The 19,721-nt window shown below is 36.1% G+C and overlaps 1 protein-coding gene across 2 annotated transcripts in view; it reads right to left on the bottom strand.

The window, feature by feature from the left end:
* Nucleotides 1-16,322, bottom strand: part of MAN1A1 (mannosidase alpha class 1A member 1) — a 178,033-nt gene extending 161,711 nt beyond the window's left edge. Inside the window, exons 1-2 of one of the 2 annotated variants that reach the window (XM_012549315.3) lie at nucleotides 16,233-16,322; nucleotides 15,025-15,941 (exon numbers count right to left, since the gene is read on the bottom strand). In XM_012549315.3, the coding sequence (XP_012404769.3) occupies nucleotides 15,025-15,657 (633 nt within the window). In that variant the 5' untranslated portion in view covers nucleotides 15,658-15,941; nucleotides 16,233-16,322. Of the gene's footprint in view, nucleotides 1-15,024; nucleotides 15,942-16,118; nucleotides 16,208-16,232 lie in introns of those variants that run through there. The other variant, XM_031964348.1, reaches the window with a different exon arrangement.
* Between the last annotated feature and the right edge of the window lie 3,399 nt (nucleotides 16,323-19,721).

The following is a 19,721-nucleotide window of genomic DNA, read 5'->3' as shown; positions in this document are numbered from 1 at the left end:
TTGATGCTACTTATGGCTGAAGAATAATGTAATCAGAAATTTAGAGCTGGAAGGGATATCAATACTCTCATTTTAGAAATAAGTTAAGACAAAGGCCAAATGACTTGTCCAAAATCACACAGGTAATAAGTATTATACAATTACACATCTTCCAATGGAGAGCAGCTAGCTGGTACTGTGTCAGGAAGACTCATCTCCCTGATTCAGACACACACAAACTGTGTGACTCTGGGCAAATCGTTTAGACCCATTTACCTCCTTTTTCTATAAAATGAGCTAGGGAATAAAATGGCAAACTAGCCCAATTTCTTTGCCAAGAAAATCCTAAATGGGATCACATATGTAGAGTCAGGCATGAGTGAAACAACTGAACAACCATAATCTCTGAAAAAAAGTCAATTCTTTCTCTACTGTACCATGATGATTCCATTTCTAAACAAAGATGATCTTAGATTTTACTATAGATTTTGATCTATTTCCCTTCTCCTGTCTTTTTACTGTGGATTTGGAATGAAAAAATATTATTCTGAGGGCTCTTACTCCAGAGTCTCTAATTTTGAGGTTTTTTAAATAAGCATTTTGATAACTATATTTCAATAGAATTGGTTCCTTTCTTCTCTTATGCATTTTATTTTAAACATTTAAAGAAATCATTGTGAGAAGCACACCAGATGTTACAAAGTACCAAAAGTACAAGGAATGGGAAAATAATATAAGAACTTCTGGACTAGAATGATGGTCAGGGAAGCAATCTAGGATAAAATGCTTCAAAGATTATTGAAAACTGTCTAGGTACAAAGGGGAATGACTATCTAGATGTTTACATAGTTTGACACATTTTAGGAAGAAAATCTTAGATAAAGGATTATGTGAATAAATTCTAAAATCCTGCTTTCCACTTAAATGTAAAATAAGATCCTTTTTTAAAAGGGCAGTAGTTGGTATGACTATTTTGTGAGACAAAATCAAAAGGAATTCTTACTTTATTGAGAAAGAGAATTAAGAAGCCCAGATTTAGTTGAGAGGCTTACTTAGCCTGATAGGTTACTTTTTATTTGTCCTAAACTTGTATGCTTAAGGCATCAAGATAGTTCCAGCACAATAACTCATGGCTTAGTAGAACTATTGGGAATATTCCTTGATGTTTTAAACACACAGGCTTAGGAAAAATTAAAAAGGATTTTACATATCATGTTTAAACTTTTGGAAATTTCCAACTCAAGCAAAGTAAACTATAGAGAGTGCTGGATCAAGAGGAGAGAAAACAAAGAATTTGCATTTATTAAACATCTAATATTTATGAAAGGCACTATCCTAAATGCTTTTTAAAATAAATGTTTTCTCAACTAATTTTCACAATAACTTCAAAAGGTAGATGCTACTATTATCCCCATTTTACAAGTAGAGATACTGAGGCAAAGATTAAATGACAGGCTCAGAGTCACACAGCTAATATCTGTGGTCATATCTGAATTCAGGTTTTTCTTTGTCTCAGATCCAGTTCAGTGTCTAGGAGGCTCAGAAAGAAAATGTGGGAGAGAAGAGGTATTAGACTGACTACCAAACTGAAGGTCTATAAGAGCTGTTGTGCTGACCTCATTGTTGTGTGCCTGTGAAATCTGGACGTACACCAGCACATGCCAGGAAACTGAACTGCTTTCATTTGTCTTAGGAAGACTTTGAAGATCACCTGGTAGGATAAGGTACTGGACAATGAGGTCCTTTTTTGAACTAAATTGCCAAGCATTCCAACTTACTGCAGAGAACACAATTCCAGTGGGCTGGCCATATTGTTCGACTGCCAAATATATACTTGCCAAAAAGATTATTTTATGGATAACTCAGAGGACAAGTGCTCCTAAGATGATCACAAAAAGTGACACAAGGAGACTCTCAAGGTCTCTCTTAAGAACTTTACAACTGATAGTAAGATATGGAAGTAACTGGCACAGGACCGTCAGCATAGAATGCCCTCACCAGAAAAGGTGCTTATGTTCTATGAGCAAACATAAGAAACATGAGATACACAAAGTTAGAGAATCTACCCCAAATGTTCTCAGGGGCTATCTGTGTCCCACCTGTGGAGCACTCCACATTCCAAGCTCGTATGGGTCTGATCAGCTACAATTGGACACACTAACTTGACTCTAACATAGTAATGTCATTTTGTCTTCTTCCAGAATTTAGGATAATAACCAATTGACCAACACGGCTCTATCTACCTGGGATCAAATCCTCTCTCTGACAACTTACTACCTGTAGGACCTTAGACAAGTCACAAAGTTTCTGGGCTTAAGTTTTCTCATTTAAACATTAGGTTTAGTCAGTTTACTTTGAGGTTACTTTCAAGTCTAGGTCTATGATATTTTATATATTTTTGATATTTATATATTTTAATTTAAATATTTTAAATATTTATGATTTTCAATCTTCATCCAATTCAGAGACCAAGGAAAAGTATTTAATTTAAATATTTTAAATATTTATGATATTTTCAATCTTCATCCAATTCAGAGACCAAGGAAAAGTAAAGGCAGGAAAAGAACTTAGTTACTAATATCAACTGCTGCCTCAACGCTCATAGACAAAAATGGAAACAGATTCACTCACTGTGACTACCTAATGACAAGTCTGTTAATATATGAATTTTTTTTTTAATTCATTTAACAAAAGAAGGGAACCTATGGCTGAAAAATCAGAAAGTGTTATGACTGATGTTTAAAGAAACAAGATTTCTAATACATCTAAAATTTTTTGTGCCACCTTTAATTTTTTTCTAAAGACAATTTCACCTTGAAGGTACAGCAATAATCTCCTTCATTTGCCAGTATGATTTACCATATTCATATCAGGTCTTAAAAGCACTGTGTGCAGAATACTTCTCTGTTCTGAAGAGCTGGCAATATTAATGATAGAAATGATAGCAATACTAATGACAGAGTGATCCATGTCTAATTTTTCACGTTATCTTAGAAGAATTCTGCCCAGAAATCATGCAAATAACCAATGTCTTAACCCTCTGGAAACTTATATGAGTATAAATGTAAGTGTCTGTGTATGTCTTGTGCCAAATATGTCAAAGAAAATATACTGACAGGATCCAACAGACACCTGGAATTTATGTTCAAGGGTCTTCTAACAGAAGATAGACAGTCAAGACCTAACCAATCTGAAAGTAATTATAGCCAACTGTTAATTATTCAGAAATCCATAACCTAATTGGTGAGTTATTCATAATCCTGCTTCCATTGTCATCTTTCTTAGTAGATATTAACACCAGTATATGTTATTAGACAAAAGAAAATGTTAATGACTTTTTTTTCCCAAGCTATAAAGAGGCTAACACTAGTACCTAAAATGTAAGATTTCCAAAATGCAGTGATTTAATTTAGTTTTCAAATCACAAGCAATTCAAAGTTTTCAATTCAAAATCTTTAAGAAGAAATTACCCATTTCCTTTCCAAACAATAATATATAAATCCAAAAGTTTTTCTAGGAAGGCATCTCATAATCTATAGGCTGACATCACTCTGCAATATCAAGACTCAACAAATTCTTCAAAAAGTTTCTTAAGCAGTTCTGAGTGAAAGGATAGTTTTTAATCTCATTTACCTTAAGTGCAATTCTCCATATCACAGGTGGGTGGAGAACTGTAACCACAGTAGCTAAAATGAGACTTAGTCACACACAGCTGTACTAAATAGGATCATATTAAGGAAGCATTAACAAGATACAGCAAATACTAAGAAAATCCTTGAATCTGAAATTATAGATTTATCTCTGTAATTCAGTTTATTGTATATTATGCTTTATTGGGATTTAATGCCTATCCCAAATTGTTCTAGTGGTTCAACACATGTTCAGTGCACTTTGGAGATTTAAAAAATCAGAAATGACTTTGAATTGACTATTTTTGACAGTAATGAGAACATGTCAAATTTTAAATCTTAAAAAAAGACTAACTTCAGAATAATAGTAAATTTCCCCATACAAGAAAAAAAAAAACCATCAAAATTCTCCCACAATCATTTAATAGGTCAAAAGAATAACAAATTTTATTTATGGTTAGCAAACATTGAAAATTTTTTTCAGAGATTCTATGCTCTTCTCCCTTGATTAATTAAGCCTATTCACTAAGCCTAATCAGAGTTACAGGTCTAAAACATTTTATTTTAGTTAATGTTCTCAGTTTTCAAGAATTTTTGGTTTTAAATCTAATCTGCAAAGAATATTGATTAAAACTTGGTATTACCGAGAGACATATAACTTTAGAAATTTGTCATTATAGTAAAGGGGAATTTAAATATTATTGCTCCATTTAAAATTAATGCAGGTAAATATTCTTCAGGTATTCTGTCCATTTAAAAATGAAACATTTTGATAATAGAAACAAATATCAGAAATTTATATGGTGCTTCATTTTCAAATCTGTATCTCCAGACATAAATTTAATTTCTTGCAAAAAAAAAAAATTAAGAACAGATGTAACATGAATTAAGGACAAATTTTAAGCTCAATTCACTCCAATTATATTTTAAAATGTGCAGTGAATCTCATATGGAAACTGTTCAAATCTGTAGTACCTTTATTAATTGTCAGAGTGACAGAACACAATTGTCTAATGACATCTCAGGTTGATCTTGAAATAAAAGCAACACAAAAGTGGTATGAAAACTAGTTTTATAAATCTGATTAAAACATTTCAGCCCTACCTTCTCACTCTTCAGTTAGTATTTCCTTCTTTCCCCTATTTCTCTTCCTGAATCCTTTTCTTCAAACCCTCCCAGAAAAATGAATATCTTCAGAATAAGGAATATTACAAGAGAAATAATACCCACTTTGACACACTACTTAAAGATTGAATACCTCTTGTATCGGAACTGCTACAAAAAAGGCAAAGGAACTCTTATTTCCTTAATAGGAGAAGCAGGGATAGTAACAAAAGTAATAGCAAGGAAAGGAAGGACACAGTTGTAAATCTGAACCAGGAGTGTAGGACAGTAATTAAGCCAAGCCTCCCTTTCCTTACCTAATAATGACCTTATTTGATCCTACTTGCTTGTCCGATTCTCTTCAGTAAAATTCCTTTCTTGTTAATTCTATCTATGCATATCTCCACAGGATTAACAAGAAAGGAATTTTTCTGAAGAGAATGACTAAATTGATTGTTCTCCCCAGAAATATTTTGAAATTTATTTTGGTTTTAACTAAGTAATATTTATATACTGAGTGCTAGGTTCTCTTTGTTGTTGAGTTGTTTCAGCCATGGTTGACTCTTTGTGACCCCATTTGGGGTTTTCTTATCAGAGCTACTGGGATGGTCTGCCATTTACTTCTCCAGCTTGTTTTATAGATGAGGAAAGGGAGGCAAACAAGGTTAAGTGACTTCCCCAGAGTCACACAGCAAATCAGTGACTAAGGTTGGATTTGAATGAAGGAAGAAGTCTTCTCAGCATTTTGTCCACTGTACCACCTATTTGCCATAGGTTTTTTTTAGAGCAGTGTTAATATTTTTCAGTTGGTGAGATAAGATGAATGCTACCTATAAGATATATATATAAAAATCTAAAACCAAAGAAATAGGTAGCTTAAAAGACAAGACAAGGCATAAAACGTGATGAAATTCTGGAATTAGAAGTCTCTAAGGATTGTGACATCGAGAAAAGTGTAATGAGAAAAGGTAGGATAAGATCTGGGACTTCATAGAGGGACAAAATTTGACTTAGGTGTTCAGGAAGGCATTCTAGCATATGCACAGTGGAGACAAGGGAATGGGGACTGTGAACAAAATTAAAGCCCAAAACACAAATGCAAAGGACAGTAAAGAGACCCATTTCACTAAAATAGAGTGTGAAAACAGTAGGAGACAAATTTTATTAAATGTTTTGACATCTAGATTGTGAGGGGCCTTGAAGGAGAGATTGGGAATTTGAATTTTAACACTACATAAGCAATTTGTTTTAACTGAATGATGTGGGATGGGTGAATTACCTAAGGAAAAAGGTATTTCAGGAAAATTAATTTGGTAGCCATGTACCAAGTGAAATGGAATAGAGGTCAAAAAACTATTGGTTTTGTCTTTATTTTTAAATACTCTATAGGATTTGAACATTCTTGTGTATGTTTTTGACATTGTTTATGAAAGACTACTTCTGTAAAATCTAGCATTAAAGTGGATATCAAGAAAACCAAGTTCCTTCTTATTTATGATAATACAACTTCCTACAAAGGAGATTCTTTTTTAGCCTCTGTATGCTCCAATGGAAAATGATCTGCATCTATTCACTCTATAGAGATATTGTAAGAATTATAATGGCTATGAAATTTCAGCATTTTTGTAAGTTCTGAAAAAGTCAAATAAGTTATCCCTTGCTAAAATGTCAATATAACAAAAAACTTGAGTCTCGTCAAACACATTCTACAACATGGCTATGAAATTTCAGCATTTTTGTAAGTTCTGAAAAAGTCAAATAAGTTATCCCTTGCTAAAATGTCAATATAACAAAAAACTTGAGTCTCGTCAAACACATTCTACAACATCTACAAGTCACTTAACCTTGTTTGCCTCCCTTTCCTCATCTATAACAACATCCCAACCATATCCCAAACTGTAGAGTGATAAAAAGTAATATATTTGGATTCTAAGTTAACTAGGATGAATACTATTTATTAAATAGATCCAAAAAACATTTTCCAATATAACCCTAGAAAACAAAACATTTCACTGATATTGCCACTGTTCAAAATTTCTGTGCATATCTTCTTTAAAGTTACTTGTATATTTAGTTTTATAAGTCACGTAACTCTCATTGCATATACACTTGTCAATTTTGGCCAAAGATGATATTGCCCAATTTGAATATACATCTTATTCATCAAATTTGGCTCTGAAAAGTTTTTGACATTTTAAAACATTTAATTCACCTTCAAAGGATGAAGATATTCCCAATTGATAATTTTTTAAAAAAGGACTATAGACTTTTAAGGCAAATGTTATTTTTCTCTTCAAAAAAGATGAAAATCAGTGTTGTAGTGTAAGAATTTACATTTTTTTTAACCTACAATCTGCATAAGAGCATCTGCTTTCAATAGCACTGGGCTTCTTCAATTTTTTTTTAGCAATCTGATGAAGTCGATGGATTCCCCACGATAATGAATGTTTTAAATGCAATATATAATCATACATATATATATAAATATATATCTTCATATAATATATATAAGATTACATTTCCTTTTTTGCTTTAAAACTGCCAAGGAGGAATTCCATGAAGGTATTCAGCACTGAAGGCATCCTTGGGATGAAAGACTTTGAATGATACTTACTATTGAACAATGTTTTATTGTTACTTTTAAAATTAATTCAATAAATATGAAGTAACATGAACTATACTAGGAACAGGGTACATAACACTATCCTATTCCTGCCCTTTACCAGCACATCTCATAGCCTATCAAAGACTATGAGTAGAGAGAAAACATAAGAAATTGTTTATTTTGGAAACTAGAGACTAAGAGAAATGATTCTTGTTTACAGTATTTATTACTTATTAAATATTTAGGAAATATTTATTCTTTGACTTGCCATAGTTCCTTTTGACAAGAGCCAATAAATCACCTGTATTGTTAGTACAAATTATTTTAATTTTTAAGATCTTTATGGGATATTAAATGATTAAGTAATCACTGGAAAGATTAAATAATTAAGACTAACAAAAAGATACTTCAATAATTCGTTAAGTATATGCCAATTATAAAGTGAGAGTGATTATAGAGAACTGGCCTCAAAGCTACAAAAATCTTGGTTCAAGTTCTGCCTCTTGACATATACTTGCTGTATGATTTCTGAGTAAGTCAATTAACTGTTTGGTACCATAATAGAAAGAATAGGTGCTGACCTATGGTTGGTAAAGGAAGTTCTCACTTGAGAGTTTCTTATATCTATGAAATCAAAGATCCAGACAATTATATGTCAATTATAAAATACTCTTTCCAATGTGTATGGTAGTAAAGATACATCTTTACACATACCCTCCAAAATTTATTGATCCAAGCTGAGAAACTCTTTAAGAATAAAATAAATTACCAAAGTATTTCTAATTATGAGATTAAAGCCAACAGTTTACTAGATATTAGTACAATGTTGAACCTGACTATTTGGCTAGTAAATCTCAAATAAAAGCATCTTAAATATTCAAAAATTATCATCACCTCAAACCACCATTTATAAAAAACAATAAACCACATTTTCTTTCAATAGTTATTTATCATCATAAGGCAGTCTTCAAAGCCAAATTTAAAAAGTGCTGGCATTTGGCAGACTTTTACAAAGTAACCAAGGTCAAAGTATAAATAAATTTTGAAATGTGCAGCTATGTACTGACTCAAGCAACATAAGTGATGAAAATACTTGCTTAAAAAAAAAAAAAAATTGCTTCATCTGACTTCATAGATGAAAGTCATTCTTTTTCATGTTAACAAAACAAAAATCTTCCCAGACAGCTAATATCTGTTAATACCAAACCGTAACATTAAAGAATGTTATTATTCATTATATTGGGTTCACCCCTTCAAACAAGAAGGAAGTCATCCTTGCACTGAAATTTCCATTCTCTTCCAAGTAAATTTCTCTAGCACTCATCTGTTTTATAAGTTTTCATTTTCTGGCACTATTTAAATTACCCCTTTTGAATTCTATTCTATTTCATTTTTTCCACTCCTATAATCTACAGGGGCAATTTTAAGTAGAATCTACATTGTCTCCAGAATATACCAAAATCTGTGGCCATTTGGACTGAAATGCAAGAATCTTCTTTTATAAACTTCAACTTTAACACAGGCTGCAGATTTGAGCATTGGCTAGCAAACGGTTATAATTATGTAATTTTTGCTAAAGTGAAAGGAACTATTTTATTCTGTTTTATTTCCCACCCTTTTTGGTAGGCCTCCAGAGGTCATTTCAGGGTAAAATGTACTTTGATCAATCTTGGTCCAAATTTTTTTTAAGAGTTAAAAAAAAAACAAAAAACAACCTTTTAATAGGTCATTTTAGCTAAACAAAACCAAACCAAACAAAAAAACAAGTCTGATTAGTCAGCTTGAGAATAGTCACCACCATGTAAAACAGGTGTGTTCAGCAGAATGGTATATTTCAAATGAAAACATATTTTAACAGAGAAAAAAGGATTTAAACCTTTTGCCAAAGCACTGAAAACATTATGTGTATGGATGAATTGAAGGTGTATATAATAGCATAATTCTGAAGATACTTTAAATCCTCTAGAAAATAGTTAGATAATAGTACTCAGAAATTTGAGTCATTATAAACATCTGAGCTTATACTTCTTTAAAGATCAAAAAATTTTAAACTAAACATTCGGGAAAGTACTGTCATCATTTTGGACACCTAACATATAGTATTTTAATGGAATGATGCCCTGAAAGCTTATTGGGATGGATAGGACTGTTTGACTCTCTACACTGCCCTCAAACTGCAATGCTTTCTGAATGAGTTTTTAAAAAAGTTTTTCCTGTTTCCTCACTTAGTTGTCAAGCTGTCAGCTATTATTTTTTAATTCTTTCACTATGCCTTCTTTTATCAATCCCAAAGCCTCAGAAAAGAGATGAGTAACCTTGTTAAGGTGTGATAAGAAAGAATAAATAAATTGTAAATATTTCTTTTTTTTTTTTTAAAGATCCATGAGCTTTAAGTTCTACAGATTATGAAAACTTTGGGTTCCTAAGGATCTCCCCTCCTATTCCTTTTCTAAAAAACTACTTCTTGGTAGCATTCTATATGGATGACCAGTCAGAAAGTGAATAAGTTCAAGACAGGTAAGGTATTACTATAATCAGATAACAAAAGAAGGAACAAAGCAGCAGTAACTGGAGAAAAATGTTTGAATTACACATACTCTGACCTGAGATTTAGGCAGACAGCTGAAAGGACTTCAAGGCAGGTGGTCCAAGCCCTTTGTTTTATCACTGAGGAAACTGAGGCTCATGGATGTCAAATGATTAAATCAAAGAAGGAGGCAAAGTCCATAAATAATGTAGCTTTCTTTTCCAGGAAAATCTGATTTGCAAAATATGCCATCGATTTACCATTATATAAGTTATATAAAAAGCAATGGCATCTGTTGACACGTATAAATCACCTAACCCAAAATACCAGCCCCCAGTCACAATATAGCTATCTCTTACAGCTCTGTAAATTCCCTTTGGTTATTTTCTTCCCCTTGAAAAACTGATCTTAGTATTGTGGGAAAATGTAAGATGATCAAGGAAAACACAAGGAGACTACTACTTTCAAGAGAACTCTCACTTATAAAGGAGGGAAACCTTCACAGTGACCATGAAAAGATTCTAAATGTTCTTTCCTGTTTACTGGATAATTCATGAAGATGTGGACCATTCAAATGATTCCCCTGAAACCCCATAAACCTTATGGAAATCAAATTATGTGAAATTAATATTTAACTCTTCTCTATCATTCTAATCCAATGTTTCACGGAAATGATCCTGGATGCTTGAAAGCTTTACTAACACATTGTAGTGTAAAGAGTCAATTGATTTCCTAAACTACAAATAGTAAAATTTCACTTCTCCTCCCCCCCCACCCCCAGTTTAGAGTGGAAAGAGGGAGACTTTTCTTGATTGTCCTTGATTGTTAAACATATTTGTTGATATTAACTCCACAAAAATTTGCCCTCCCCCAATAATACACATCTAAGTTTTAAAACAACAGCACATTAATACGATTGTATCATGATGCTGTAAAGGTTCCAGGGTAATTCTCTTCTGCCTATATGATAAAATGGGGATCCATCCATTCAGATTAGGAGTTGGTTTTTACACGAGCTTTTTCCTGTACTCAAGTCATTGTCATATGATTTAGAGTTTTGATAGCCAAGGCAGATGTGGAAGTTGGAAGGGTTCTCAAAGGTCATTTAATCCAATCCCCTTCTACTTTACAAATGTGGAAACAGAGACCCAGACAGGCTAAGTGATTTGCTTGGGATCACATAGATACTAATTATAAAAGGTAAATTTTCTAACATCAAGACCATTCTTTTTTTTTTAAACACTTGTGTTGCAATTCCACTGAATAATAAAAATAGAATTCTGATAAAGGCTTTAAAATGACCATGCAAACTAGATAGCATCTTCATTTTAGTTTTTCATGGATTATTTGGTCTACTTTCTCCTCCTTCCTCCCAAATGTATGAGGAACTAACATACCAAAAGAATCTAAGTTCCTAAAAGGTCTCTTTCACTTTAGATTTCCTGTATCTGTCACTTTACATAATGTACATAATAGGTCACAAGTGATCCCATTGTTAAACTTTTAATTATATGCTCAGAGTAACATTTAAAAATTTAAGTACTTGGACACCACCCTCCTCCCCTAAGGAAGCTCTATGGATTGGAAAGTTCAGAATCATTCAAAATTTCCAACCAAGGAATACTGTATCTTTGAAAAAGGAAATGACAAACTGCTGCAATACATCAGTCACCAGCTTCTCTTTATTCTCTTAAGGCTCTTCATTTTGCTAGTAGTGGTTTACAGAGATTATTAGTCATACTCTTTCAAGCAGAGGAGGAAAAACAAGTTTTTAACTCAAATAGATAGGAAGTCAGAGCTGTATTACAGTGGAAAGAATGATGAGAAAAAGTCAGGAAACCAGTTTGAATCCTGATTCTGCTACTTACTACTGTGTGTTCTTGGGCAAGTCATTTAACTTTTGAGAGCCCTGGTTTCCTTATCTACAAAGTAAAGAATGCTGCCCACCATGTGTTCTGTTCAATTATAATAATTAAATGACATAATATTTGTAAGTACACTGTACCATGCCTAACAAAGTCTATATAAATGCTTGTTTCCTTTATCTACATACTATCAAACCTTAGCTAGTGCTAAGATTTAACTTCGGTGATTAACTGATCATGCTATTTTCATCCTTTAAAAAAAAATAGAAAAAAAATCAGACTATAATACATAATTGCATGTAAATTTAAAAAGTCTCATAGAGTGAATTGATGTTATGCCCTAACAAAATTCTAGACCTTGAAATCAAATTCTTAATTCTCCTTTGAAATAATCTTAAAGTTTTATAGCTATTTATTGTTTCATTAATAGTTTATCATCAAAACCATTTTGATGTAATCCACAATGAATAGTACTGGACTAGGCACTATATAAAACAAGTTAAATAGAAAGGCTTCTAAGAAATGACAATCTTTTAAAACTGAGTACTAGTAATAAAACTGTGTTACTAATATAAGATACCACTGCCTGCTTTTCTATTAAATTTATTAACAGTTAAATATGTGTGTCTTGGCAATGAGACCAAAAGCTTCAAATGAGTCCTACCTTTATATATTTTAAAAGGCAGCACTTCTTACATCTAAAGAAGTCTCACCAACATATAACTAACTCCACTAAGGGCAAAGACATGAACTTATTTATAACTTGGAAGATCTTGGGTAGAGAGTAGCAAAAAATGCAAAAGGATGAAGAGAAAAGCCAAAGTAGAGATTCATTAGTTCTATGTCAAGTGTCAGTGGGAATAGCAGAAACACTACGAGTTTTGAAAGGTTTAAGTTCAGCCACCTAACCAGAAAAGTCCATTTTTCTTTCTTTCTTTTTTTTAAAATCACATACTATTACTTTCAACCTAACATGGCTTTTTTGGTTTACCAAGAATTTTTCTATCCTTGGACATCTGGCTGAACAAGTTTAGTATGGTGCCAAGATCTAGTTTTTGATACTGGTCTCTACCTAAATATTGAGGATTTTTTGCTTATTCCTATAAACTACTTATTTCACAACATGAAATGAAATTAAAATGAAGTCCCAAAAATTTATTCAGAAATATTATGTAGGCACTAAAAAGCATGCAGGCACTTAAGTGAATAACTACGCTGATCCATTTCAAGAGAAATTCTTTTTAAGGACTAATTAAGACCTTATGATTGAAGAAAATAAGACCAGGAATCCAACTGAGCAAAGAACATGTATAAGTTTCAATATGATCCAATGAGACTGTATCTGGCTCTGACCCATTTTTTCTGCTCTAAAAACACCCTTTCAGCAACAGCAAACAGCTATTATTGACATTTAAATGTCCATAAGCACATGACTGTTGACAGCACTATTGTAGCCCTAGCTAAAAGGACTCATATTCTTCAAACATAAAAATATCTTCAAACTTATGACCATGCAAGACACACACATACATGCATCCTGTATATCTATAATCTTTCTATATAGAACATTTTGTATAATGTCAGTTTTGTTTTTTGTTATTATGAGGTTGTTTTGGGTTTTTTTTTTATCCATTTTTTGGACGACTGAATAAGATGCTATGGAGAGGGATAACTGCAAGTTTTTTCAAAAATGGTCTTCTATCATTCTGAATAAAGTTAGGATAGTAAATAAGTGTCACACTGAGTAAGACTTTATAAGACTGAGTAAAAGTCTTCTAAGAAGGTACAGAGTCTATAATAAGCTAAAAGAAACCAAGAGCAGGTTTACTTGACTTACTCACCAACAGCTTTAATAAAACTCATTTACAATAATGTTGTGGAAGTAAATTATATGACCGGTACTACAGTAGCTTAGGGATGCAGGCAACTCAGCCAGGTATCTCACTTCTTCATTCCTCCTCCCACCAGAAAAAAACAGCTCTATGTAAAATGACAAACTTTTCTTATTATGCTTCAATAGATTTTAATGGAAAAGCCTCTTTCTTCCTTCCCATACTTCCATTTGAGTCATGTCTAAGAAAACAAATCCTTGGAAATAATTAGAATGAAGACTTCTGTGTCATTTTTAAAGCACTCTGATTTGCCAGAAAGAGGGAGAAGGGCAGGAAACGAAAATTCATTTAGCTTGGGGAAGTTCAAAATTGTACATCTTTGAAGAGGGTCAAACAAGGGTAAAAAACTGAAAAGGTACCACCACAGAGTAGAAAGGACTATTGACTGGGATTGATACATAGATTGTAGAACTGGGTCTATTCTTAACTGAATAAATTGTAGTTTGTAAAATGAAGGCGTCTAACTGGGATTTTAGGATTTAGAGCTTAATGGGACCTTAGAAATGGTTTGGTACAAGTGAAAAATGCTACAATTCTACTTTAGAGTAGTATCCCTGGAGAGAACCAGTAATAAAACATTTCTCTTGACCATGAACATCCACCCATCCAAAACATTTTAGTTATTCATAATGTAGCTCACAAAAAAAAAAAAAAAAAAAAAGGCAAAAGAAGTTAGAAAATCTTCCTGTTTATGATAAAAATGCAACTTAGCATAGTTGTGGATGCAAACTTGTTGCATAATCTTCCATCCCTAAGAATACATCAAAATTGTTAAAGAGCTTTTTTTATGTTTTTGTAAACATTCAATAAAGAATACGTACGCAATCTCTTCAAGCCTTAAGGTTGTACTTTCGGTTATATTTACAGGATGCCACCTGGCACAACACCGTCACACCACAGAAAGCTGCAGTGTTTGTCGGTTGGCGGTGGAAACGTGAGGCTCTACTAGACGAACCCTTCCAGGGTTATCGGACTAGTTTTTGCACCTCTACTACTTTGGGGAGGGGAGGGACCAGCAATGACTAGTTCCTCGGCTAGCCAGCTTACATTATAATAGCCTAAAGGAAGTTTACCTACTAATCAATGCGTAGCTTTTCTTTTTTTTTTTTTTTTTTTTTTTTTTGGTACCTTCTCGGATCAGAGAAGGTAAAATAAAGGCATGATGAAACCTCAGGTCTAAATTGGCCTGATTGTACCAAGTTTGCAGGTTACTGATCATTCAGCCATTTCCAGGAAATTCCTTCCGTGGTTACCTCCCCAGGGGGGAACGGGAGGAACTGACTATTTCCCCCTCCCACCAATAAGATTTTAGCCTTTAATTCAGTGGAAGAGTTGGAAATGACTGCTTGTTTCCCTCGGGGGAAAACAGCAGGCTACGCAAACCCTGGATTTCCCGGCACGGCACCTCCGTCTGGGCACTCACCTCTTTGATCTTCGCTCTCTTCTGGCGGATGTCTGGGTCGGTGGGCTCCCGCCCTATAGCCCCGATAGGGGGGCGGAAGTCCAGGTGAGGCAGTCCATCGGCATTCCCTTTATTGAGCAGTTTGTCTTGTATAACTTGCTCCTTCTCGTGGAGAATATCTCTCTGAATCTCCTCGGGCAACTTCTGCAGCGTCTCCTTGGCCTCTCTCAGGGCTCGCTCGTGGTCTTCTCGAATCTTGGCCAAATTGTCCGCGGCGGCGGCGGCGGCGGCGGCGGCGGCGGCCGCTGCCCTCTCACCTTCGCCTCCGTCTTCCCCCTTTCCCCCTGCATTGATGCCGCCCAAGCCGAGCCCCTGCTTGTGGTCGGAAGCTGGAGGGAGGGCCGAGTTGGAGTGGAAGAAGACCCCGCTGAGCAGCTTGGAAGAATCGGGCAAGAAAAAGATCGCTCCGAAACACAGCGTGATGAAAGCGCTGAACACCAGCAGCAGGACGAACTTCTCGGTCAGACGGAAAGCGCCCGGCCCGGCTACCTTCCTGATGCCCAAGCCGCCGCCGCCGCCGCCGCCGCCGCCCCCACCTCCTAGCCCGCCCCCGGGAGGGCTACTGAACACCGGCAGCAGGCCCCCCATCGGCATCTCTCCGAGAGGCTCTGGGCACGCTCGGTGGCCCTGCTAGCAGCAGCAGCAGCAGCAGCGTACAACCCCAAACTTCGCCCCTCCGCCCGGCTGTCAGGGGTTCAGGGTCCAAGTCCCGGGCATCCAGGGATCGATAATCTTCCCGTCAGGCTGTAGATCCTCACCCGGGAGCCAGAGGGAGAGGAACAACTTCCCCGCCCTCTCACTTCTTTCTGGAGGGGGTCTCCGGGGGAAGCTCTCAGTGCCCACCCACACCGCACGGGAGGCTCCTCCGGTTGCAGCTGCTGCAATGAGAGAAAGCAGAAAAGGAGAATTATTTGGATAAAGTTTCCGGTGGGTCCCCGCCCCGCCGGGGCCCCCACCTCCTGGCAAGGCTCCGGGTGCCGCCCTCTCTGCCCCCTCCTTGGTGTTCACGTGGAGTTTTTGGGTCCTACACCTTGGACTCGGTGTCCTGCACACACCTGGGTGGCAGCGGGGGCTGGGATGAGATCGGACACCTTCCCCCCACAGCGGGCACAGCCAACTCTAAATCTTAGAGGGGCGCGGCCAGGGGCTAGTCAACTTCAGCCGCGCACCGTGCTCATCATTTCTGCGGCGGCTGCAGCTGCTTGCTCGGCCGTCCGGGCGGGCTGGCGGGCGCTCCAGGGAGCCGTATTGCACGTTAGCTATTCCTCGGCTGCCGGGTTTCCACTAATGCAACTCCCGGGCTCTCGGCTATCGGAAATGGGGGCGGGGACGCGCTGCCAAGAGTGACAGCTCCTCCCGGCCAATCCTCGGCCTCCCGGGGCCCGGTGGAGGGCGCACGGACACCACGAAGGGAGGGGCAGCGTGGGATGGGCTACGGCAGGGAGCCCCGCTCCAAGGTGGGAGGGGGGTAGGGGAAAGAGGGGCGGGGACTTTACGGGAAACTCGGCCTCCTGGGGGCTGGAGGCTGGGGGGGGGTCTGCGGAGCGCGGCGGACCCCGGGGGGAGGGGAGAGAGCAGGAAACGCCGGCGACCTCGTGGCGGGAAGGGGGAAGAGCCGGGGGCTCGAGGAACAGGGCAGCGCCTGGCTACGGGTAGCGAGTAGCGGGTGGCAAGGGTGTGCAAAGGGAGGGAGGAGGGGTGCTATTTGTTTATACAAAGTATGGGCCTTGGCCAGCTGAGGACCCGGGAGGTTAAATAAACGCCGGAGGCAAAGGGCTACGAGCCCCGAGCCGGTGTGGGCCGGAGTCCAAGTCTGCGAGGGATCTTTGCCCGGCCTTGGCCCGGGGGCAGCTCTTGCCCTGCTTTCCCCCCAAGTTCACCCAGTTGAGACCCCAGAGGGAAGTGGGTACAGTTACCTACATCCCTTTCGCTGGCCTCAGGACGGAGTCTAGAGCCTGAGGGGAAGGGAGTTGTCCCTTGGGGGTTAGTAGAGTCCTACTTTAATTACGTTTCAAAGTTAAAGAGTCATCCAATTAATTGCGCTTTTAAAAAGGAAATTCTGAGGAAGCTGGGACCAAAGTGCTAGGTGGTACGTAGACCGATGTAGTACGCTCCTACCCCCCCCCCCCCCCAGTAGAGTAATAATTTAGCGTTTTTCTTTTCCGAAGGAAACGCGTGGAAGTTGAAGCTTTTAAATTCCCTGAGCTCTCTGTTGGGTAGTCTTCTTACATCGTTTCTCCATTTACAGTAGAAGTGCGCGATGGTTGTTGACTTTTCACTTTAAAAAAAAAAAGTCGAAGTTGTTTTTTTTTTTTTTTTTTTTTTTTTTTTTTCTTCTCCCTAACGATTCCAAAATTCATTTAGCCGGTTCAAGTGAACAAACATGGTCAAGTTTTCCTACCTGAAAGGAACAGTCAACAGTTACAAGCAATACGTGAAATTCAATTTGAGTTGAAATTTTTTTTTAAAAAAAGTCTTTAACTTTAAAGAAAATTCAATGAAAGAAGAACACAGAGGTTGATTCATGACAGAATCATTTCTCAAAATGTGGTCTTAATTTCCCTGATCCTGAACAAGTGGGCAGTTATCAGTAACAGAAAATTTTCATGCTTCCTCATCGTTGAAAGCAAGCAACTTGGTAACCTAACCGCTTTGCCCAGGAAACACTTGCTAATGTTACTTTATAAAGCCTGTTCTCAGACCTAGTAAATGCTAGCTAGCACTTTTGAAAATACCTTAGAAATTCAGTAGTTTTGATAATTTGCTGATGTGAGAAATTTAAAAAATTGAAGTTGAAATTGTAGTTGTAGAATTGATGACTAGTATTAACTAAATTTATTGGGCTTTTAGAACTAAATTGTGTTCTATTGTGGATTTGTTTTTTTTATTTGCATCGAGCCACGAATTCTTTTTTAAAATAGGAAATTATTTTTTGGGAAGGTATACATTGAGACTATGGTATGCTGTTACCTGCTATGAAATTCTACATCCAGAAGAGTGCAGTATGCTCAAGCAGGGTAATACTGTTACAAGAGGAAAAAAACAATTTTTTATTAAAACATTTGAATATTCACTAAAAAGCAAATATTGTTTTGAGTAACTTTTATAAGACACTAGTGGATTGAAAAGTTTCTCTAATGATGCTTCAAGCAGCAGTTTGCCAATTCATTTATCTTCTGTTATAAAATATTTCATACTGATTATTCTGGAATGCAATACCTGTAAAACATTTTTTTAAAAACTCCAAAATGCTTTAAAAAAAAACTTTTAAGTACATAAAATTGTCTTTTAGATCTATGAAAAGTGTTAAGAGAAGATGCAAAGTTTTCAGTATTTTCTTTAAATTACTGTTTTTTTCTGCAAACAAGACTAGGCATTACTTCCTTTAGGACTGCAGTTTGTAGAAGGGTCATAAACCTTGGTAAAGCATAGGAAGAATTCAGAGATGATTCTTTTTCTATCAATATGAAATTTTATTTAAGAATTTGTTATATGTGCATGTCACTTAATCCAGTTTGCCTCAGTTTCCTCATCTGTAAAATGAGCTAGAGAAGAAAATGACAAACTACTCCAGGAATTTTGCCAAGAAAATCTCAGAGGTCATGAAGAGTTGGAGACAACTCAAACCAATTAAACATATATACAATTTAAAGTAATGTCTGGATTCAGCTCAGTCCACCTTTACATTGTGTTTTTAAAACACAAAAAACATTTTACAAAATTTACAAAAAAAAAATTATATGAAACACTTCTTCAAAGATAGAAAATTCTAGCTTTTATAGCTTGTTAAAAAATAAGTTTATATGGATGGATATATACACTAATATTCATATAAAAACTGACAGACTATTTTAGATGGAATGAGAAAAACCTAAGAAGGCTTTGGTTACTATCAGAAGAGAAATAAAAGGAAGAAACCAACAGGACAGTAATACTTTGGCAAGATGTTTGTAAAGATACCTCCCCAACTATGGAATCAAATCCAATTATAAAATTATAGGACTAGGAAGGGACTTGTATTTTAATCTAAAACAAACTCCTTGTATTAGAGTGGAAGAAATTGAAGACCTCAGAAATTAAAATAATGCTATGGTCACACGGTTTATGAGCAGCAAGCAGAGCTAGAATTAGAACTCAAATCCTTTGACCCCAATTTTGGAAAGTAAGGTTCACTTGCTCAAAGCAACTAGTTTAATATTTAGAACCAAAGTATATTAGAGTTCGTCTAGTCCAATGCCCCTCATTTTACAGTTTAGAAAACTGAGTCCTAGAAAGGTTAATTGACTTTCTCAACAAGTAGCAGAATTAGGCTTTAAACACAGGTTCTTAAACTACAAATCCAGTTCTCAATTACACCACAAGTTGCTTCTTTGGGTTACTAAAAATGCTTGTATAATTTCTCTATTTTAAAGAAGCTGAAGGGGGGGAAGGGAATGTGTTTATATATTCACTAAGCTAGGTACATTTAAGGGATTTATTCAGATAAAGAAAACTATTAACAGGTTTATCCCAGTTTTTCTTAATTTTCTTTAATGACTCATCACTCAGAGTCATAATAGAAGCTTATATTTATAGAGTAACTTTAGTGTGTCTTAAACAGTTTTATGAAGTAGAAATTGAAAGAACCATCGCCTTCATTTTATAGACAGAGGAACTGA

This window comes from Sarcophilus harrisii, chromosome 4 (genome assembly GCF_902635505.1).
Source record: "Sarcophilus harrisii chromosome 4, mSarHar1.11, whole genome shotgun sequence".
Classification (NCBI taxonomy): Eukaryota; Metazoa; Chordata; class Mammalia; order Dasyuromorphia; family Dasyuridae; genus Sarcophilus; species Sarcophilus harrisii.
The sequence above is the reverse complement of the archived record's forward strand: the minus strand, read 5'-3'. Positions and strand labels throughout refer to the sequence as shown.